At 42.1% G+C, this 23346-nt stretch overlaps 1 protein-coding gene across 1 annotated transcript in view; it reads right to left on the minus strand.

Moving 5' to 3' along the window:
* Positions 1–23346, minus strand: part of nsmaf (neutral sphingomyelinase (N-SMase) activation associated factor) — a 41919-nt gene that overhangs the window by 4627 nt on the left and 13946 nt on the right. Inside the window, exons 12-28 of the mRNA XM_083632050.1 lie at positions 22849–22957; positions 22024–22200; positions 20227–20306; positions 18595–18685; positions 17562–17625; positions 16220–16271; positions 15124–15244; positions 14898–15029; positions 14774–14816; positions 14514–14680; positions 7990–8101; positions 5372–5430; positions 4746–4813; positions 4571–4638; positions 4363–4486; positions 3087–3170; positions 1475–1625 (exon numbers count right to left, since the gene is read on the minus strand). Of these exons, the coding sequence (XP_083488176.1) occupies positions 1475–1625; positions 3087–3170; positions 4363–4486; positions 4571–4638; positions 4746–4813; positions 5372–5430; positions 7990–8101; positions 14514–14680; positions 14774–14816; positions 14898–15029; positions 15124–15244; positions 16220–16271; positions 17562–17625; positions 18595–18685; positions 20227–20306; positions 22024–22200; positions 22849–22957 (1702 nt within the window). The remainder of the gene's footprint in view (positions 1–1474; positions 1626–3086; positions 3171–4362; positions 4487–4570; positions 4639–4745; positions 4814–5371; positions 5431–7989; positions 8102–14513; positions 14681–14773; positions 14817–14897; positions 15030–15123; positions 15245–16219; positions 16272–17561; positions 17626–18594; positions 18686–20226; positions 20307–22023; positions 22201–22848; positions 22958–23346) is intronic.

Here is a 23346-nt window from a genome sequence, read left to right on the forward strand (position 1 = left end):
CTACGTCCTGCCAGTGAAGCTCCCCATTGTCAGGTGAAAAGAAGCGGCTGGCAACTGCACATATATTGGAGGAAGCATGGTGCTAGCCTACGGCTCTCCCCAGATCGGCAGAGGGGGTGGGGCAGCGACTGGGGCAGCAGGGGGAATTGGCCAAGTACAATTGGGGAGAAAATGCGGGGAGAAATCAGAAAAAAAAGAGAGGGACTTGTGGCAGGTTCTGAGTCTATTGGAGTCAATGGGAGTCGTGAACGTGATCTCAGATTATGACAGATTCTTTCATCCAAGTAAATATTCATCCCATTTTCCGAAGCCACATATCTTCTGAACATTCTAACACTAAAATGGCATTCTTCAGACAGACAGATCAAAAGAAAATTTAAAATTGTTCAAGTCCTGTCTCTGTTTCAGCAACACACTCGTGATATTTGGCAACAGGATGTCAAGCAGGGAGCGATTAGCTAAAGCTACATGTGAAGTTCGTAGTAGCTAAATCTGTGGTTGGACAAATTATTTTTTAATCAAGTATCTTAGTTACAACTATATTGAGCGAACAAGGGGCAGCTTTGTGTGTATGTGTGGTTTGTGTGGAGTTTGGGAACTCACGATCTCTAGTTCAAAGTGCCTTTTAAACATGGAGTCTGGATCATGTCAGGCTAGAGAGAGCGGGATATTTTCAGGTTTTGCCTTTCTAAACATGAGGGGTCTTTGTTAAGAAACAACTGGATATCAGTCAAAATAGTGGTCGCACCGTCGTCAATCACTGTGGGTGATTTATTTTACAAGTGGCATTCAAGTTATATCTGACTAGTTTTAAATGTATTTCTCCCCACAATAGTTAGGCTTTTTTTGACATGGGAGCAAGCAAGCAGCGCAGCAGTAAGCGTCCCTCCTGGCTGCCTGCAGCTGAAGCGCGTTGGGATCACACGGCCAAACAATTCAAGCCGTTTTTGCAGCACTTGAGGAAACCGTGAGTTTGCTCGTTGATATAAGCGATTGCCCGAACGATTCATTAATTAATAAACTAGTGAACGTGAAGTGAAGTGAAGTGAGTCACACCCGCCCACTCAGACGGATCTGCGGATAATGACCTGCCACTGTTTAACTAAGCTAATTGTTGTTTAACATGCAGGCCAACTGGCTAGGAGCAGGTTATAATACGGATGCCACTGCATGTTAAGAAGTGGCTCAAGATAGCTTGCTAGGGTCAGCAGTCTAAGCACTAATGTCGCATCACCAGGCTCAGTCCTCTCACAACACTTCAGGGAAGAGGTGACCACGTGACCATTTAGGAGACTTGCTAGTATCATTTCTTACAATTTGTGGGGCCTGCGGTGCCATATCTCTAATATGGACCATCTCTGGTTCAATGTTCAATGTTCAATGTCAGCTGTTTATGCCTGCTGCCTCTTTTTGCTGTTTTGGGGGCTCTATTTGAGATCAGGCACTCAAAGCCAGATGGTGGTTTCACTCTTACCAGGGCTGAAAGCCATGTGGTGGATGGTTCCACTGTGGCAGTGGACTTGCTGCAGGATTCCATAGTTACTGGTGTCCCAGATGGTGGCGGTGCCGTCTTTACATCCCGAAACCAGGAGAGTTCCAGCAGGATTCAAACCAATAGTGTTCACCTGAAAATGGATTTCAAACAGCCAAAATAAATAAACAAATACCATTAAAAAAATACAAAATAATACTACACTCGGAGAGCGCAGACCTCCACCAAGGCCAATACTCTCGTCCGCTATCACACATTTTGTGAGTCCGATTGGAACCCTGACCCTTTTAGACACAAAATGGCTACTGTGAAAAAGGTAAATTGAGAGGAGACAAACTAAGATTCTGCTAATAATCATGCATGTCCTCCACAGTGAATGGACAGATGGAGGGATTCTAGTTACCTAGTGCTTTTTGAAACCAGGTATCTGTTAAGTTAAGTTAAGTTAAGTTAAGTTAAGTTAGATGGAGGCATTTTAGTTACCTAGTGCTTTTTGAAACCAGGTATCTGTTAAGTTAAGTTAAGTTAAGTTAAGTTAGATGGAGGGATTCTAGTTACCTAGTGCTTTTTGAAACCAGGTATCTGTTAAGTTAAGTTAAATTAAGTTAAGTTAAGTTAGATGGAGGGATTCTAGTTACCTAGTGCTTTTTGAAACCAGGTATCTGTTAAGTTAAGTTAGATGGAGGGATTCTAGTTACCTAGTGCTTTTTGAAACCAGGTATCTGGTCAGTTAAGTTAAGTTAGATGGAGGGAGGGATTCTACTTACCTAGTGCTTTTTGAAACCAGGTATCTGTTCAGTTAAGTTAAGTTAGATGGAGGGATTCTAGTTACCTAGTGCTTTTTGAAACCAGGTATCTGTTCAGTTAAGTTAAGTTAGATGGAGGGAGGGATTCTAGTTACCTAGTGCTTTTTGAAACCAGGTATCTGTTCAGTTAAGTTAAGTTAGATGGAGGGAGGGATTCTAGTTACCTAGTGCTTTTTGAAACCAGGTATCTGTTCAGTTAAGTTAAGTTAAGTTAGATGGAGGGATTCTAGTTACCTAGTGCTTTTTGAAACCAGGTATCTGTTAAGTTAACTTAGATGGAGGGATTTGAGTTACCTAGTGCTTTTTGAAACCAGGTATCTGTTCAGTTAAGTTAAGTTAGATGGAGGGAGGGATTCTAGTTACCTAGTGCTTTTTGAAACCAGGTATCTGTTCAGTTAAGTTAAGTTAGATGGAGGGAGGGATTCTAGTTACCTAGTGCTTTTTGAAACCAGGTATCTGTTCAGTTAAGTTAAGTTAGATGGAGGGAGGGATTCTAGTTACCTAGTGCTTTTTGAAACCAGGTAGCTGTTCAGTTAAGTTAAGTTAGATGGAGGGATTCTAGTTACCTAGTGCTTTTTGAAACCAGGTATCTTGTTAAGTTAAGTTAAGTTAAGTTAGATGGAGGGATTCGAGTTACCTAGTGCTTTTGGAAACCAGGTATCTGTTAAGTTAAGTTATTTATGACCTATGACCCATCTGATGTCACACACATCCTGTTGGCCCAGATTCAAAAATCGACACTTCTACACTGAACATTCAACAGCAGCAACCTCAGCATGTTGACTCACCCCAGCGTCGTGCTCGCACTCAGCCAGCAACTGAACCTGTGACCTCCTGTGACTTGATGTGTCGTCAGTGGTACGGTGCCAAACCTGCCACACAAACACATCCATACCATTAGACATCGATTGTATAAAATATGGACGTCATGGCAGCGCCCCAAAAGTGAAGCTAAAACATCTCAATCGCACCCTGGTGGCTGGTCCCAGTATAGGTCATAAGTCCATGATTGCGGATGGAACATTCAAATGTACACATCAAATACATTTATCACAAAGATGCTTTCTGTCATTTTATGTAGTTCTCTTATCACACTGAAGTGCTCATTTTCTTGACAAGTTTGTTTTTAAATAGTTATTTGACGGTATAAAAAGGGGTGAACAGCTGTGACAGCCACTCTCAAAAGGCTGAAGGTGCTCAGCCCAACTCTACTGAGCAGACTCCGGCTGCAAATGACATCAAGCAAGCAAGATGGCAGCGCTGGTATTTGGTTGGTATTTCGCTGGTATTTCCTCCCCACTTGTACTTGGCCAATTCCGCCTGCTGTCCCGGTCATTGCTCCACCCCCTCTGCCGATGTGGGGAGAGTTGTAGACTCGCATATGCTTCCTCTGATACATGTGCAGTCGCCAGCTGCTTCTTTTTCACCTGACAGAGAGGAGTTTCACCGGCAGGACGCAGTGACAGGTTCACGCTATCCACCCCCCCGAACAGATGCCCTGACTGACCAGAGGAGGCACTACTGCAGCGACCAGGACTCATACCCCACCGACTTCCCACCCGCAAACACGGCCAATTTGTGTCTGTAGGAACGCCTGACCAAGCTGGAAGTGCCGCTGCCAGGAATTTAACCAAGGTAGACGAGTGCTGTATTGCGAAAATGTGCTGAAAATGTTCAAAAAGTACTGATACACTCATTGAAATCATTTCACCAAGTTTTATATTGAAAACCACAAATAAAATTAGCAGCACTATGAACTTTGTGTTTGCATAAACATCAAAATAATAACATAGCCAATAGGATTTGGTGCAATTTGGACACGTTCACTTTTAATAAACTTTGAATAAACAAGCAAACAGCGCTCTGTGCAGCAGCGATAATCATGGTAATCAAACCTACACGGTTTTAATGATAATTCAAATTTGACTTGGTAATACTAACTGCCAGGAAGTGGAGACATCCATATTATATACAGTCAATGATCCATACATGCCCTACTGCTGCTCTGGCTTACTGTATGAATGGAAATATGATTCTCATGGATAATTCACTATTGTTTTTTACCTTGACAGTAGAATCCCAGGACGCCGTGTACAGCTGTCCATCATACCAGCACATCTGACTGACAGCGTCGTCATGGCCCATCAGCGTGTCCTGCCGCCTGCCGTACGGGATGGAGTAGAAATAGCTGGGGGAGAGGAACACATGTCAGCGAGCCCAAAATCAACACATGAAAATCTGTCTGAAGATCAAACCAAATGTGCATACATACACATTGTTGTCCCATGAAGAACACACCACCGTTTTATCATCTGGCAGCATCAAACATGATGATAATGCCTGCAAATAGTCCCGTGTGTTAGTGTAGGTCTTAGAGAGAGCTAGAGCATTACACAAAGATATTATAAGAGAGTGATATAGAAGAACTGACTACTAATGCTGCATACCATGTTGGAGAAAGACATGCTTCTCTGGAAATCACTCAACTCTTTGGAAACCATTTTTAGTGTAGAATCTGTAAAGGACAGCAAGAGAGTTAAGATGTTGCACCATTTAAAAGTCCTAAGGTCTTATATTGCTTTGAAGCACTACGTACAGTGATTGTGCTGCAGCAATTTCCATTCAAACTGGGCTGTAGAAGACTCTTTGCTCTCTGGCTTATTCATTTGCAATTCCTCTGCTATTCTCTCTACTTCCGTGAACACATAACAGGCAAAGTGGCCTAAAAAAGTTTAAAAAATATATAGCAGCTCAGATCAATTTCTATGGCTTGGCGAGATTTTTTTCTCGACAATGAAATGAAACCGCTTTTTTACTTTGAGTGTTGTGTTTTAAGTATGATAAGGCAACGTACAGACACATACAGTACATGCATTAAAAACACATCAGAAGTTTTAGTTCTAAATCTCAATATTTGAATTGGATTGGATAAAAAAGGGATGATATTTTGCATACAATGTGGGTATAATATACACATGGATCCTTATGAGCAACACGTGTCAACACTTCAGATATTTCTATTTTGTAGTAAATTTAAATGTAGTTTGTTGAAGGATTTCAACATTTTGCAGACCTTGTGATGTGGAGAAAATGGCTGATCCATCCCGAGTCACAGAAATGCCTGTCACTGCCCTGTGTGGAAGAGACATGAATTACTTTCAAAAACACATGAGATATTTTAAAGAAAATGTGGTAGTGAGGGTGGACTTAAGGTAATGTAGTTAACTGGGTGACTTATTAACTCATTCTCTGCCAAAGACGTACCCGGACGTACTTTTAACAATGGCGTTCTGTGCCAAAGACGTACTCGGACGTACTTTCATGTTTTGGCTGTTTACATTACATCAGAACCCGCTAGTTTAGTATTTATGGGTGGAGCCTGTGGTCGAAACAGAGTCCGATCCAGAGTTCTCGGCTGGCGACGATGGCGAGGAAGACGCCAGCGTTTTTGTTATTGCTCCACGACGGAACGCCATGGCGACGAAGGCTCCCCTTCACAGGATTTCCTCTTGCCAGCTCTCCCTCTCAAGGGAGAGTTCTGTCACACTCAAGGGAGGGGGAATCACATGGATACGTCAAACCGCGTCACACACCCGTCCCCAGCAACCAAGGCGAAACATGTGTCACATAAACATTTCAAAGTTTACAGCACTAACGTAGCTATTGTGTGATCTTCTGTGCTAACGTTAGTTATGAGAGGTAACGTGACAGCAGGTAACGTTACAGCACTCGTTATTCCTGTGTGTGTGTGTGTGTGTGTGTGTGTGTGTGTGTGTGTGAGAGAGAGAGAGAGTGTGTGAGTGTGACCACATAAGGGTTCGTTCCATTTGTTTATGCTTTTATCAAGCTAAGCTAAAAATCCACATGGCAACTGTAAAATACATTCTCTTATTTTTTATTTTTTATTTGGGAAAACAAATACTGTATATGTCTGATGTGTCACTGAGGCAAAAAATAAAAGGCTCAAAAGAGAGTTCTGCTTGAAACGGTGTCCTTCACTAAAAACCTCTTTATCTCATATTTCTGTCCCAAGGAGGGCATTTTTTAGTAGCCTAGGTAAACCCAGCCACCACGTGACCTGCTCTCTCAGTTCCCAGTCACTATGAGAGCAGGTCACGTGGGGGATGGGTTTACCCAGGCTAATTTTTTAGTGAAAACAAGCTAACTTCCACTGCTTGTAACTAAACAAGGAAATATGGGAGAGTTTCAGTTTTTTACAAGGGGTAAGAAGAGAGTCTCTGCTTTATTGTGAGATATGTTGTGTACCGTAATTTTATTCCTAGCACAGAATATTCTGTGGGTCCTGGAAGATCAGGAAATATGCTCAAAATCCTGGCACTGGGAGCACACAGACCGAAATGACCCTGGCAGAGAATGAGTTAACACTTACTGTTAGCACTTGAAGATTCAATCAATGTCAAGACAAAACAGTGTATGAAATGGGGGCCTTTTCACTTTGATATAAATGAACAGAAATGTAATATGAACAGAAACAAAAATAAACAAAATACTGCAACGTAATAACATAACAATAATAACATTCTTGGTCAATCCTGATAGAAAAGAAACGGAAACAAGTTGATGATGGACGAATGGGGAGGGGAAAAACACAAAAAAATCCTGGTTTACGCTGTGACATGCTGATGGCGGTGGAGCTGTAATGTGTGGAGAATGATTTCTTGGCTCACATTAGGCATCTAGAAACACCAACGGAGCATCGTTTGAACGCCACAGCGAAGCTAAACATTGTTGCAGACCACATCATCTCTTCATGGCAACAGTGTTTTTTCTTGTAATGACCACTGGGTCGCTGGGTCCTTCGATGTATTGACCCAGTGGTAATTAAAAGAAAAAAAGGGAGATTTTGAGTTTCTTCGGATCTAACAAAGATAACGCTTGCCCTTGCACTTGGGCGTAAGATATGGCCCATAGTCTCAAGGTGGTTGCTTCCTTCTTGTGTTCAGAGTAGGGATGATATCGGCTCGGTATTGGCCAAGAAAGGCTTTAAAATGAAACTAGGCATCTTGCGCGCTTGATTCCTAGGCTCGCCCGCTGCCCGGCCTCGCTAGCGGCCTCGCCCACCCTGCAGCTCGCCGAACTGGCCCTGCAGCTTGCATACGGAGCTCGATGATGATGACATCACATTTTGAAAAGCATTGTATTTATGTCTGCATCTGCCAGTGGGTCATCATGATAAGAGTAGGCATAATAATAATGATGTGTTCATTCCACTACAGGAGAGACTTGATGTTCTCTGAAATTAGGTGGGGGGAAAATTTGCACTTATATTGGTATCAGCAATTGGCTAAAAAAGTTAAGACTGGAAGTCCCCCCTTTGTTTTTTTTTTGTTTTTGTTTTTGTTTTTAACCATTTAAAACCAAAATCTGTATAATCAACTGGATATGGGACTACGTTTACGGGGTGGGAGAAAACTGTTTCTTTTCAGATTAAGCACTCACACTGTCGGTGTCGCCATGGCATTATACTCGTACATGCAACTTATTTGAAGATTATTTGTTGTGGGTTCTGTCCCGTCCGTTTGTTGTTGTTTTGTTCTTTGCTTGGGTGTGTACACCCAATTGTTTATGGCACTAAACCGATGTCTGAAAACGAAACAATAAAAAAAGTATATACTAAAATAAAACACAGCTGTATGGGGACTGGAGATGCATTACAGCCTCCATACTCACTCTTTATGGATTTTGTGGCTGGACAGGACTTTCAGATTGCTCATGTTGGCCCAGGCCAATTTCTTGCTCTCTTCGGTCAGGTCTTCAAAGGAGGAGTCCTCACTAGGGGAAGCTACAGAACAAAAAGAACTGCAGATATGAGTACCGTACTATAGATTAACATCTGAACTGTGCAGCATTTCCACCATGGTGCTGATGTACTTGTACTACTACTACTACTACTACTATTACTACTACTACTACTACTAGCTGCTACTACTACTACTACCACTAATAATAATAATGCATTTTATTTATATGACACTTTTCATTCACAGAGAATCTTAAGAGTGCTACAGAGTTAAAAACATAACAGACAGTACAACTGATAATAGTTAGCATTAGAAAGCCTTCCTAAATAAAAAGGTTTTTGAAAGAGCGGAGAGGCTGTGCTGCTCTCAGGTGGTTTGGAAGACTGTTCCAGAGCCGCGGTGCACCCGAGCAGAAGGCACGGTCGTCCATGGTGCAGAGTAGGGATGTCAACAGTTAACCGTTAATCGATTAACCGTCGCTAACGTCGTTGTTCGGTTATTGCTGTCGGTCTATCAGTTAATATTATTATTATTATTTATTTATTTTTATTTATTTATTTTGTCTATTTACTCAATGAGCTCATGCCCAAACAAAATATATAATATATATATAATATAACAAAATATAGCCTATCGAAATAGGCTATATTTTGTTTAAGTTTTTATGCTGCAAAAGACAGTAGGCCTAATGTGAAAAAATCAAAAGAAATAACAGATTGTTGTTGTTGTAATGTTTACATAAACAGGAAATAAAGCTCTCAAAAATATATTTCCTTGTCATCCATATAAGAGCCAGAATGATTTTGGAATGATTACCTGATCAAAATGTGGCAATAAACTTATAAATTTCAGCAAAGCCAACAAAAAATAAAGGCATAATTCTAACACAAAAAGCATTAACATTTCAGCATCTAAATAGACACGCCTTGTTTGGGCATGAGCTCATTGAGTAAATAGACCAAAAAAAAAAAAATTTTTTTTTTTTTTTTAACTCATTGAGTGCCATGGACGGACATGTTCGTCATTTCAAATAGTAACGTAGAGTGCCAAGGACGGACATGTTTGTCAATTGCGTTTTTTGACGGTGGGGCGTCGATCAAAGCCTTCTGCCTCTCCTGTACAAATATTATAGCTATTGGAGGTCTATAACCTATTTTACAGAACCCTTAGGTGGCGACAGTGCTCTCCAGGTTAACAGAAAGGCAGAGAAAAACAGAGAATAAGTCGTTGGGGAAACGGAAATCGCATCGCATCCGTATGCATCGATATGCATGAAGCGTTTTAACGTTAGATGTGCCTGCAGCAGGCAGCAGCCAATCTGCTCCCACAATTGAGCTCCTCCATGTCCGCTGCGACAGGCTGTCGCCGACAGCCCATTCGCATGATCAGCCGTTATTATTCTCAACTGGAAGCATACAGTAGTAGCCGGTGACAAACACACGCGGAAAAAGCTGGATGTCGCCGACGCGCACCCTTCACAGTGCAGAGCAAACTCAGCAGAGAGCCACCTCCCATAAGGAGGAGTGTGCAGTTGAGGCGGGGCGGGGCGGGGGGGGGGGGGGGGGGGGGGGGGCACGCAGTACAGCACACAACACTGACCCAGACAGACCCAGGCAGCAGGACAGGGTTGGCAAACGCAAGCCAGAATATCCGATGCCCACCAGCAGCAAATCAAGATCAGCAAGAAGCTGCAACCAGCAGCGCACGCAGGGGCCAGCGCTGCTGGTTGCAGCTAAAAATATTATTCTGCCAAACAAAATTCCCTGGCCTTCACTGTTTTATTGAAGGAAATTATTTTTGAGGTGTGACTACATCAGAAAATTAGCTTCAGAGTCAGTGATGTGTTTGAAATGTTTAATTTCACAAAAGGGCCATTATCTCAGCTTCTAGAAAAAAACTGCTCTTTTTTGTTAAATTAAGCTATCTTCTCCGGCTGATAACTAAAGAACGGAAAATGATATCAATAAACCTGTTTTTGCTGATGATAGAAAAGAGTCTCATCGTTCTTTTTGCGTGTTCATTGTTTACATAGTAATATCACACAATATTCTGTGGGCCTCGAGAAATCACTGAAAAAACTCAAATTAAAAAATTATGAATTAACCGATAGGTTAATCGATTATTAGCGTCGGTTAATCGAAAGTGAAATTAACCGAAAATTGACATCCCTAGTGCAGAGCTTGGTGCTGGGGACCCGAAGGAGCAAGTTGTTTGCATATCTGAGGGTGCGGGTGGAGGTTTGTGGGGTGATCAGTTCTTGTAGGTAGGGGGGCATGCCCATTTATGCGTTTGTAGGCGAGTAAGATTATAGGATTATATAGCAAAGATGGAGAAGAAGTTGACAAGCGTCAATTGCTCAAGGAAGGATCGGGTTTTATAGAATGTAGGGAAACAGTGGATGGATAAATCCAGAAGGAGGCGGTAATGCAACATAAAGAATGCCAACTGCCATACAAGACCATAAGTCCTTTTTACACAGCGATCCTGCAATATTGGTGTAAAGAAGTCTAAGAAGATCCACCATTAGGCCTCCTCTGCACTTTTACACAGAACCAAGCAGCCCCGTCATATTTGCGCCCCGGAGTGTGCTTTTAGATAGCATCCACCCCTCCCGGATTGAAATGAGGCGCCCTAACCCTAACCCTAACCTGAACCATGGGCGTTAAGCTTATTATGTCCGAGGAGTCTATTTAACAAGCAACTTTCAATATTCTGATCGACTGACCGACTTTATGGATCACAGAGGCAGCAGCATGTATTACAAGCTACAGGTAACACAACGCTTTCTTACCTTTGGTTCCAGTTTTTTGTAAAGCATATTCCCATGTTGTGAAGTAGCCTAATTAAGTCCTTTCTGAAAACGGGTTGACTGGACGCCCGCCTGTCAAACAGCTGCAGTCTGCTTTTAATAATGTTATCGGCGTCAGCGTCAATATAGACGACTTGGTTTCTACTTTTTGTGTGTGTGTGTGTAAATAAAGTTTTGATTTATTCACACACACACAGACAGTATAATCACTTTCACTTATAAAACATTCCTCTGATAGCTGAACAACAAAAGAAGAAGTAATAATAATAATAGTATAGCCACATCACAGTGTCCCAGCCGTGCTATGTGCAAAAAAGCGGTCCCATGCCCTCTTGAAATCGTCACCTTTATCATTGACTCTAGCTAACATGTTCATATGATACTATTTCTAACATGAATTCTACCCTCTTTTTACATCTGGAGAGGATGTACTTTCCCATAATCTGTGAATCATTCTGGCAGCTGTGACCACTCCTACATTAATCACTGCAAAGTCAGTCATACTTCGATATATTGAGCAATTCTGTGTGGTCCCCTAATAGGCATAGTCTTGGTGATACAGGCACCTCCGAGCCCAACCATTTCCTTATATATTCTAGTACTTTTTCCCACAACGGGTAAACCAGTTTACACTCCCAAATTGCATGCAAGAATGTTCCTGTTTTGGTGTCTACCTTTAAAAGTTTGTCTGTCTGGTTATGTCACTTTCAGAAGAGCAGAGCTCGTCTCAGGCACGGTGGGTGACGCGAGGCGCACAGCTGCTCGAGTGACTCGCCACAGAGTTGGGATATACGCTAGAGTAGGAGCACAGTCTGAATACTACTAACAATAGTTGTTTTTCATAAGGGAACACACAACAGGTGAGACAGACTGCAGATATGCTTTGGTTAACTTATTTCTGATAGTAGAACTTCAATCTGGAGGTGGTTTTCCCTCAGTCCTGTCATTTTTTTTAAAGGGGCCATATTATGCATTTCTTAATTTTGTATCATATATATGTTGTTACAATCTTGGATGGTCATATTAAACATGGGCTAAGCTTCAAATAAATATGTGAAAGAGTTTTAATGTTACCCCCATGAACCCCCCCTCCCCCCCATGAAGTCTCGTAGACGAGATCACATGGATTTGTGCGAGAGCATAGTTCTAGTGACGTCAGTATAACTTGTTTCCATGGTGATGCCAAGCCTAGCCCAGGCCGGCAGCGCGCGCGCGCACCCTAGCCTTCACCCTGCCCCTCTCTTCCCTGTTCTGTGCTCCAGTAACCTAACGTCACCAGGCTCTCTCCAGCCTGGCTGTCTGGGACTAACACAACAGTAGTCTCATGGAATAACGGATTCCAGACCGCAAAAACAAGGAGACGACATGGAAGTGAGCCAGGATGTAGGACTGAAGTGGTAAGTTCTGAAAATATGTGTCTCATTCCAGCATCGGTCCAATGTGCTGCTAGGAAGCGCTAACATTACTTACCGGCTGGGTAACGTTAGCACTTGCTATTATGTTAGCCTAGCAGCACAGCTGCCTATGAACAACCGATGAATGACGAAAGGCACACATTTTCAGAACTTGTAACGTTAGTCCAACTTGCTGACTTCTCCAAGTCCTCATTTTGGTTTGGTCCGTGTAGCCTTTGCTAGGAGAGGCACACTTATAGTCACAAGCATTTGGGAAGTTAGCTAACTAGCTACATTAGCTAGTGTGAAGCTCCCCGGGCAGGGTGTAACATTATGGCGGCCGTGGTAATAGAATCCCTGCTCGGCCAGCCACCGAAGGAAATGTCCGGGTGCAGCCCGGGCCTAGCGGAGCTGTAGATAGCTTGCTAGGGGGATGTTGATATATCAATTGATAGCTTGCTTTATGTCCTAGTCACGTTTTTCATCGATGGTCAAATTCGTTTTGACATTCCGTTGCTCGTTGATATAATTGTTTTACAACTACCAAATTTAGTAGCCAAAGCAGAGATCGCCTGTCTGTTTCTGTTATGCATGACTATCTATCTATCTATCTATCTATCTATCTATCTATCTATCTAGCGTTATCTATCTAGATACAGATAGATAGACAGACAGGCAGACAGACAGATAGTCTCGCTTCTACAGCGCTAGCTCTCTGGGCAGAGGTTTGCAAACACAAAAACTCTGCCCGCCTGGAGTATTTTCCAGAGAGTGGGGGTTCAGGGACAGGACCTAAAACAGAGCGTTTCAGACAGAGGGTGAACTGAAGGGGGCAGTGAGAGCCAGTACAAGATAAACGATGAGTTTTTTCAACTATGAATGATGCAATAAGTTACTCTAGTGGAGGCCAACAATAAAATAATAATACATTATATTAGCAAAATATGGGCCCTTTAATGAATGAGCTGAGATTCCGGTCTTCCTGCGGTGTACCCTTTGAAACAGACGTCGATTCGGCGCTGATACTACCTCTATTGGCAGAACGAAAGGTGGAACAAAATGACTCGCCATTCCATCCCTGTGACTTTGACACAGGAGGCGAGGCATAATAATCCCACAACAATCACGGCTTTCACAGGCTGTGTAAAAGGGGCTATAGAGAAGGAGCTGAGAGCTCAAGATGTCTCATTCCTGCAGAACTACAAGGCTACAATTGAAAGAGTCCAGCGCCTCCTGCTGGAGGATCCACAGCTGGTCTCAGGAACTCTGATAGATGAGGCCAAACATCTAGGCAAACATCTGAGCTTACTGGGACAAGATGGAGATTGTCTCCTCCACTCCAGTGGTTCTGGCTACAGGAATATTATAAGAATGGCATCTTCTTCCATTGTGACATCATTACGATTCAAAGTGGGTCTACAACAACATGAAAGCTACAATTATGTCATGAAACTTACAAAGATCTTGTGTGTGTCCTAATTAGGATAGGGATTTGTGCTGATATGTGGGCATATGTAGCGTAAGGTTTAATGTTCTTAACTGGCAATTATGTGACATTATGCATCTCAGACGATGTTGAGGATTAACGCAAAATTTATGTAACGAGTAGTGTAACAAATTACTTGCTCCAGGGAAAAATTAAGTAAAGTAAGGCATTACTTTTTTAAAGTAATGTGTAATGTGTAATATTTTGCTTTTTTGAGTAACGACCCCCAACACTGCTTGCAGAGCGGGTCATGTTTGAATACTACAGGATATTGTCCAGAGCGAGTGTTGATGACATTGGGATGACTTCTGATGTGCATCCTGTTATATTGTTAAATGACCCTTGTACAATACAAACCATTATGTTTGTGCATATTCCCATAAGATTTCTTTTCATGAATGGATAATACGTGGCTGGATTATTTTGAACAGAAACACCAAATTGGTGAGTAAACAAGACAAAGTTGAATGGTTTCCTGTCTGCCTGTCTTGAATGGTGAAAATGCAACAAGGAGATGATAGTGTTGCATTATATATTCAAGAGATAACTTTTGTGGGGAGAAATAAATTGAAAAATACATTGAAAACGGGTCAGATATGACTTGAATGCAGTGTTTAACGTTACAATATTTAGCAGCCAACCGTTTTGGTACATCACAAGCAGCTCACTATTTGGCACTTCACTACGTTTTCTAACCCTATCGCCAGAACAATGCATCAAAGGTTTTTTCATGGAGCAGAGAACTAAACTGTAAACTGTGTTACCTGGAGACAGCTCGCTGAGCGGTGTGTTGATGCTGGAGCTGTGGGTGATGTTCTGAAAGCGGGGTGTGATTCTCTGGGGGTGGGGGGTGGTGAACAGTTGTTTGGGTGTCTGGCCAAACTCCAGGATCTGGATGAGCATGGCGATCCTCTGGTCAGAGTCCTCAATGCTTCTCAGACAGAGACATTTAAAGTAGTAACTGCATCACACAATATCAAGTTGAATGTTTGGAATTTTACATCTTGATGGATTTATTTGATACCTATCACAGTCGATTCCACCTTCATAGGTCAATGGGTGAAACACTGAAAAACAATGAGACAAATCTTAGTCTATATGTTGTTTTGGTGGGTTAGATATTTGAAGGTCTGTGTGAGATATTTTACCATTATGGGCCGCCACAGCTTCGCTCCCTCTCTGTTTGAAGCCAAACACCAGGTCAATCCACTCATGAAGGTGCTCCGATACGTACTGACTCTCCAGTGCCGTCTTATTCTTTTGAAGAAACTCACTGGCATCTGGGGGTAGGGGTTCCTCACAGTTACCAGTATGTTCTAGTAGCACACTATCCCCAGATCATATGACCCATGGGTCCCAAACAACAGCAGTTACCTGAGGCCCATGGTGGGAGGATGACATCAGACACTGAGCTTCCATTCTGCCTTCTCCCCAGGTCAACACTCAGTTTGTTTTCCAGGAAGCTGCAGTCGTCTCCATAAAACTCTGGAATCAGCTGCAATACAGGAGAGAGACCCATATGAATTCAAGACTGTCAGAGAACATGCCAATTTAAAGAACATGTTAACACACAGGTTCACTAAGGCCATGTTTAGATGACAACAGTCTCTGCATAAAACGACAGACTGGCGTTGCGTTCTCACATTTGATTTTGTGTTTATACACAGCGTTTGTGATCATGATTTGCGTGCAGACTGAAGCCGCAAAAAACTCAGAGCAGCGTCAAGTGAGCCAGAATAATAATAATAAAACCTTCACAATAATGTAATTAAATAAACTAATAGCCTTATGTTGCAAAATTATTTTGTGTGTGATCCGAAATACACAGAAGACATATAGAACACAGACAACTAAAAGTAAATTTTAACACCTAGTGAGTCGACGGCCCTGATTTGAATTACTGCTTTTATTTTGAAGGTAAAAATGCCTAGCTTCCTCTATTCTGTCTATTTCTAATGGGCTTGATTTAGCTAAACTTATATAAACTTTAAATTAAAAAACTAGAGCTGATGATTAAACTCTCTATATATCTATTAGAATCTTATTTTTATACTTGCGTTTGTAATTGTATGTTTTTTTATATATATATGTGAGAGAGAGAGAGAGAGAGAGAGAGAGATATCTGTCAACTTTGTTGAAACTTTAAGTGATTTGATTGACTAGAGTTTGACCTGTCAAAGTTGTAGAGCAAATTGCCTCTCCCTAATGATTGTCTAAGCACCATCATATGTGTGACTAGGGTGTGGTGGCCTCGCTCATATAACATCCCCAGTACAGTACCTGTTGTCATACTATTGTTGATCTTGAAGAAGGCTGGAGGGCCGAAATATCATACAATTAAAGAACTGCATATAGAGCCAGAGTGTGCAACGTTTTCTTCCAACTATTGTGGCAACTCTGTCTATAGTGCAGACCTTTAGTGAATGGGCCACAATGTCTAACTGACAAAATGTACAGAAAATATTTTTACCTCTTTGAAGTCAGTTGCACCCTCTAAGCAATTTTTCCATGTTTCACCTATGCTGTAAGAAAGTTCATATCAATGAATAGCTATGTGAAAACATGAGTTTAAAAATCATATATTGCACTCTTTTAAAGCCCAACAACCATATTATCATTTTTGCATTTACACTGAATACATTTTTTTGTCAAATTAAATTCCATGATCACTAAGATCAGGTCAGAGCCACAGTCTGTACAGTGTCCCTGGTTTGTAATAGAGGCTATCCTGCCCTGCAATACCCTGATAAAGAGATACTGTCTGTCTGAAGGACCAGAGACAACTAACCTGTTAAACACCTGATCTGTGTGATCATAAAGAGATACTGTCTGAAGGAACAGAGACAACTAACCTGTTAAACACCTGATCTGCGTGATCATAAAGAGATACTGTCTGAAGGAACAGAGACAACTAACCTGTTAAACATGTGATCTGTGTGATCATAAAGAGATACTGTCTGAAGGTACAGAGACAACTAACCTGTTAAACATGTGATCTGTGTGATCATAAAGAGATACTGTCTGAAGGAACAGAGACAACTAACCTGTTAAACATGTGATCTGTGTGATCATAAAGAGATACTGTCTGAAGGAACAGAGACAACTAACCTGTTAAACATGTGATCTGTGTGATCATAAAGAGATACTGTCTGAAGGAACAGAGACAACTAACCTGTTAAACATGTGATCTGTGTGATCATAAAGAGATACTGTCTGAAGGAACAGAGACAACTAACCTGTTAAACATGTGATCTGTGTGATCATAAAGAGATACTGTCTGAAGGAACAGAGACAACTAACCTGTTAAACATGTGATCTGTGTGATCATAAAGAGATACTGTCTGAAGGACCAGAGACAACTAACCTGTTAAACACCTGATCTGTGTGATCATAAAGAGATACTGTCTGAAGGACCAGAGACAACTAACCTGTTAAACACCTCTGCGTGGTCATAAAGAGATACTGTCTGAAGGAACAGAGACAACTAACCTGTTAAACACCTGATCTGCGTGATCATAAAGAGATACTGTCTGAAGGAACAGAGACAACTAACCTGTTAAACATGTGATCTGCGTGGTCATAAAGAGATACTGTCTGTCTGAAGGACCAGAGACAACTAACCTGTTAAACACCTGATCTACGTGATCATAAAGAGATACTGTCTGAAGGACCAGAGACAACTAACCTGTTAAACACCTGATCTGCATGGTCATAAAGAGATACTGTCTGTCTGAAGGAACAGAGACAACTAACCTGTGATCTGCATGGTCATAAAGAGATACTGTCTGTCTGAAGGAACAGAGACAACTAACCTGTTAAACATGCGATCTGCATGGTCATAGCGGCCGTTCTGCAGACACAGCATGTGCTCTGGAGCTGCAAGGGACAAGATATGAAGGCTAAACATGATGTGATCAGGAAAATAATGAGATGAAGGTCAAGTAAACCAGCTTTTTTGCCGATGTCAATATGCCAATATTTTCCAACTCTTTTGTCCGATTGCCGATACCGAAATATGCGCACACATTTTTCCACCTAATTCCAGAGAACATAGTCTCTCTCCCTGTGGAATTAACACATTATTATGCCTAAAATGTACACATTCACTGGGCAAAATAAGAAAACTACTTCAACTTAGGTTATGTAATTTTTTCCTTTTTTTTTTAAAATCATTTTGGCATACAGTAATTAAAGTGTAATTTGATCAGCAGATTTTTATTTTATTTGTTAGTGGCAGACAGACAACTGTAGTAAACGATGCTCCATAGAAAAAAGAATACACAAAAAGACAAAGATAATATTTATAATCAATGAGCAACCTATGGCCAAGAGGGGGCCATCCCATTGGCTCAATGTCATTTATCAATGTCATTGAGGCTGACTTTTGGGATTATAAGAAGAAGCCCTTCTCATTCATGAGCTTTAGAGAAACAAATCTTTAGAAGCATTAGGTTATACATATATTGGATTGAGATTTGGAAGAAATCACAAGCAATGCTGCTGGCAACCTCTCAAAAAAAAACGTATGTAGTGAGAGGAATTTTAGTGAGTGACCAAGTGACTTGACAGGCCTTTTAAAATCCTTTAACAGTACCCAGTCTGGATTTGCTTTAACTGTGATCCACCAGAGGGAACCTGCTCCAATAAACCCCAGGCTAACAACAAACAAAATAATACAGTCAAATAATACACACACAACCATGCAGGCAAGAGAACATATGACACACTGTGGTGGATAAACTGTATAAACACATTGAATACATGCCACATTTACTACAGTACTGTATGTTAATCCAAACGTGTTGTGGCTGAGTTTTATGTGTTGAATTGAAACATGTCACATACCGACTCTGACCAGATAAAAGAGGACATAGCCTGGAGAGGAGTAGTGACTGCCAAACATGAAGCAAGGCTCAGGCATGCCTCTGTAGCGAGCCTGTGTGCAAGGGGATAGATTTGAGTTTAATGAGGACAATTGGATTTAGTTTAACCATACCTTGTGCTACTAAACTATGCTGAGGGCCTGTGTACAATCCTGCTTTGGCTTTCTGGCATCCCTGATCAGATCAGCCCCCTCTATTAACTGCACTCACTGGTATCCTGGGGCCGGTTGCACAAGGCATCTTAAGTTAAGATTTGCCTTGAGTCCAAGTTAAGGTGTCCATAAAATAGAATCGGCTGCACAAAACGCACTTAAGTCTTGTGCTTATGGTTTCCTTAAAATGTTTAACATTAAGGAGAAGATTTAAGGGGGTTTTGTGCAACCGATTTTATTTTATGGACATCTTAACTCGGACTCTAAGGAAAATCTTAACTTAAGGTGCTTTGTGCAACTGGCCCCAGACCTATACTCACCTAAAACAGACCCACCAACATTGCAGCTACACTACGCTTACAAATAACCCACTGGTATCAGACCTATACTCAACCTAAAACAGACCCGCCAACACTGCAGCTACACTACGCTTACAAATAACCCACTGGTATCAGACCTATACTCAACCTAAAACAGACCCACCAACACTGCAGCTACACTACGCTTACAAATGACCCACTGGTATCAGACCTATACTCAACCTAAAACAGACCCACCAATACTGCAGCTACACTACGCTTACAAATAACCCACTGGTATCAGACCTATACTCAACCTAGACCCACCAACACTGCAGCTACACTACGCTTACAAATAACCCACTGGTATCAGACCTATACTCAACCTAGACCCACCAACACTGCAGCTACACTACGCTTACAAATAACCCACTGGTATCAGACCTATACTCAACCTAAAACAGACCCACCAACACTGCAGCTACACTACGCTTACAAATAACCCACTGGTATCAGACCTATACTCAACCTAAAACAGACCCACCAACATTGCAGCTACACTACGCTTACAAATAACCCACTGGTATCAGACCTATATTCAACCTAAAACAGACCCACCAACACTGCAGCTACACTACGCTTACAAATAACCCACTTTGTAGAAATTGCATAATTTTTAAGTTAACACGTAATGAGCTGAAAGCGATGCATAGTCAATTATTACAGGAAAATCTCTAATGAAGCGATATCACTTCTAAAAGGTTTTGTGTGTCTGTGTGTGTGTGTGGGGGGGGGATGACCGGCTCGTTGTGATAACTTGTTACTGATAAAAGACCGAAATACACATAAAAGACTATTCTGAATATTTATTCACTTAAAAAAAATCTTTAAAAATGTTTGATGTCAGATGTCTTTTTTCTCTCCAAAAAACAAAAAGTCTTGAGGCAATGAAGCAATCAAGAGTAACTAAAACCCCAAACCCAAAATGAGGTCAATCCTGACATCTAAATGGTAAAAAGCATGATGAAATGGCCATCTGCTACTGGCTGATGTTTGGTGGCAGTTGTCACCACCTGTTGTACTTTACAGAAGTCAATTTAGAATTTGTGTGAGCAAGGTAAAAAAGACACAGCATAGTCTCACCAGTAGTCTTTCGAGTCGATCTTTGTTGAGTGCTCCCACCGGCTTGCTCAGGTCTCTGAACGTAGCAGAGTTTGTCATATCTAGGAGACAGAAGAGTCTTCAGTATAACCCACAAGTCACACTATTACAGCATTAGGCCGAATTCAGACACACTCCATCGAGACGTATAGTAGTCCGGCTGTAGTCCGTCGGGGTGGGCGGATCTCACTTCACCCCCCCACCCCCTTTCTGCTTTCTCCCCGAGTCCCCTTCAAAACAAGCATGTGTGCGAGTGATGCAGGAAAAGACGAGTGCTGAGGCAGGCTTTCATTGACAAACTACAGTGGATTTTTATTGTGAAGAGAACAGATATACTAGCCTGATATTCAGACTGAATGGTCAACTCGTAAACTCATTTCCTCTTCTGGAGCCAGGCTACAGATATACAGCCACGATTTTTTTGAGAGAGAAGAGAAGAGAAGAGAAGAGAAGAGAAGAGAAGAGAACAGAAGAGCTGTCAATGCGAGCGCCTGATCCTGTGTGAACTGAGCGTTAGAACATCTGCCAACATCTAGAGAGGCTGTTATCCAAAGTGCCTTTCACTATCAGGAGTGCATACATATTCAGCAGAGGGGGGTTACAGTGTGAATGGAACCTCTAACCCCGACAGTGAGAGTGCCTTGCTCAATCAACTCCATGTTGATTCCCATTCATTCCATGCAGTACTGTGGTGCAACCGCTTCTATGAGTGACTTTGTGTGTATGAGCACGAGAGTTCGCCTGAGATGTAGTCACCGGAAAGTTCACCTGGAAGGGGTTAGTTAGGGTTAGGCAGTTGTGAAAAGTCACCCGGGCGAATCCATCTCGTGGCTCCTGTCATTCCAACTGGAAGTGATGTCACGCATTTGCCCGACTGGGAAGTCATCAGGCAGTCGTGATGTCATCAGTGATGTCACTCGAGCAAATGCTGAATGCATTTGCACTTGCGCAACTGTGATGTCACTCAAGCAACTGTGATCTTATCTTAGTCACAATTTGTCACAGAAGTGATGTCAGTCAGGCAGTTGTGTGGGTTGAATGCATTTGCAATTGCTAAACTGTGATGTCCCCCGAGATTTGGGTCTGGATTCAGGCTGGATCGAAGCAACAAGGCAAGAGGGTGGGTGTGTGTGAAGTGATGTCACTGACGCAACTGGAAATGATGTCACGCAATTGTCACCTAAGATGTAGTCACCTAAGAAGTCACCTGGAAGTGATGTCACTCAGGCAGTTGTGTGTGTGTGTGTGTGTGTGTGTGTGTGTGTGTGTGTGTGTGTGTGTGTGTGTGTGTGTGTGTGTGTGTGTGTGTGTGTGTGGAATGCATTTGCAATTGCACAACTGTGATGTCAGATGTCTGGATCGAGGCAACAATTGTGTGTTTGTGTGTGTGAAGTTATGTCACTCAACTGGAAATGATGTCACGCAATTGCTTGACTGTGATGTCATCAGGCAGTTGTGATGTCATCAGTGACTGTCACTCAAGCAATTGTCTTCTCTTAGTTAGAATTGGTTAAGTGGTGTCTGTATGTCTCCAACGCTTACTTCAGCACCTGGGTGTGATTTTTATTTGAATGCACCACATTCTTGGAATGAACTTCAACACGCTAAATATCAATACTCCACTAACCTATGGTCAATTTAAAACAATGATCACAAACCTTCCTGCCTCAATGTGGAACTGTTTTAACTGATTCTTATCTGTGCTTGTTCTATTCATTTTATTCTTAATTTGTCTGTAACTTGACCTCATTGTAAATGTAAATTGAATTGAATACCTACCCAGCTGTGAGCTGGTGTAGTCGGCAATGACCCAGGGGAAGACGGGGTACTGGGAGAGGTCATTGCAGCTGCGGTCGGCCAGGTTGTTGAGATGGAGCACATACTGGTAGTTGCTAAGATGGCCACGCTGCCACTGCAGCATGTAACTCTCTGCCGTGTGCTCCGTCATGTGGTTCTCTGAGCAAAATTAGCACAAAGTGTTAATCCAACCTTTGGGACTGAAAAATGAAGTGCCTTAAACCTGCATTCTTTCTAATGTCCTGCAGGGGGCGACTCCACTGGCTTCCAAAAAGAATGGAAAATGACCTGTCTTCTCACTTGATTTATGAGCTCAGTAAACACTTTCCTAATGTGTTTATGGTCTCAATCTCTAGATCTAAGTCCTCTTCAATACAGCATGATGTTCATTTTGTACATTATGATACCATTTCGAGTAAATAGACAATAAAGCGGACTATTGGGCCGTGATTGACAGGCCACCTGTCCAGTGATTGATTGCACAGCTGGCGATCGCGGACCAATAGCAGGCAGTGCTGTGGCTCTGTGGGAAAACCCCCTAGTCTTGCGCTAGCTGCTTCTGGCTCCAAAAAACCAAGATGGCGACGGTCAAAATGTCAAACCCGAGGCTTCCAAAAATGGGAGTCCGCAAATAAATGGGTGACATTACGGTGACTACGTCCATATTTTTATACAGACTATGGTTAATCCCCATATTATATATACGGTCTTCAATACTATTAAATAACATAATTTAAGACATATTAAGTCTTCTATTCAGGACCTGCAGAGACGAACAGATTCAGTCATGGCTTTGAGTTTTCTCACCCAGGAAAGTGGCGATGTAGTAATAGATTTCATCTCGGTCTGCCGTGTTGTAAAACTTCAGGTAGATGTCAGAGCAGGAGTCGTTCTCAGTGCAGAACACCTCCAGACCCTGGATGAGGTGAGAGAACACATGCCCGCACGCACGCACACGCACGCACACACGCACGCACGCGCACGCACGCACACACGAAAATATAAAACAAACTGCAATTTCTCAAACAGTACAAAAGATAACTTAAAGCTGAATTAAGATAATAGAGTCCTGTGGTGACTAATTTAAAGTGTCTAGCTTAAAATATGAAGGAGCAGTTAGAGTTCAAAGAGGGCATGGTTTCACCCTGAACTGCTGTTTAAAACCAACGGCAGTTGCCCCTGGAAGTCAGTTGAAGCCATTTGTTTCCCAATACCCTGATCGCTCCTATAGTAGCGATCTATAAATGTCAGATTCCTCCTACTCTTGATCCTTGGCAGTTTGCTTATAGGGAAAACAGATCAGTT

This window comes from Poromitra crassiceps (assembly GCF_964638095.1).
Source record: "Poromitra crassiceps genome assembly, chromosome: 2".
In the NCBI taxonomy this organism is placed as follows: Eukaryota; Metazoa; Chordata; class Actinopteri; order Beryciformes; family Melamphaidae; genus Poromitra; species Poromitra crassiceps.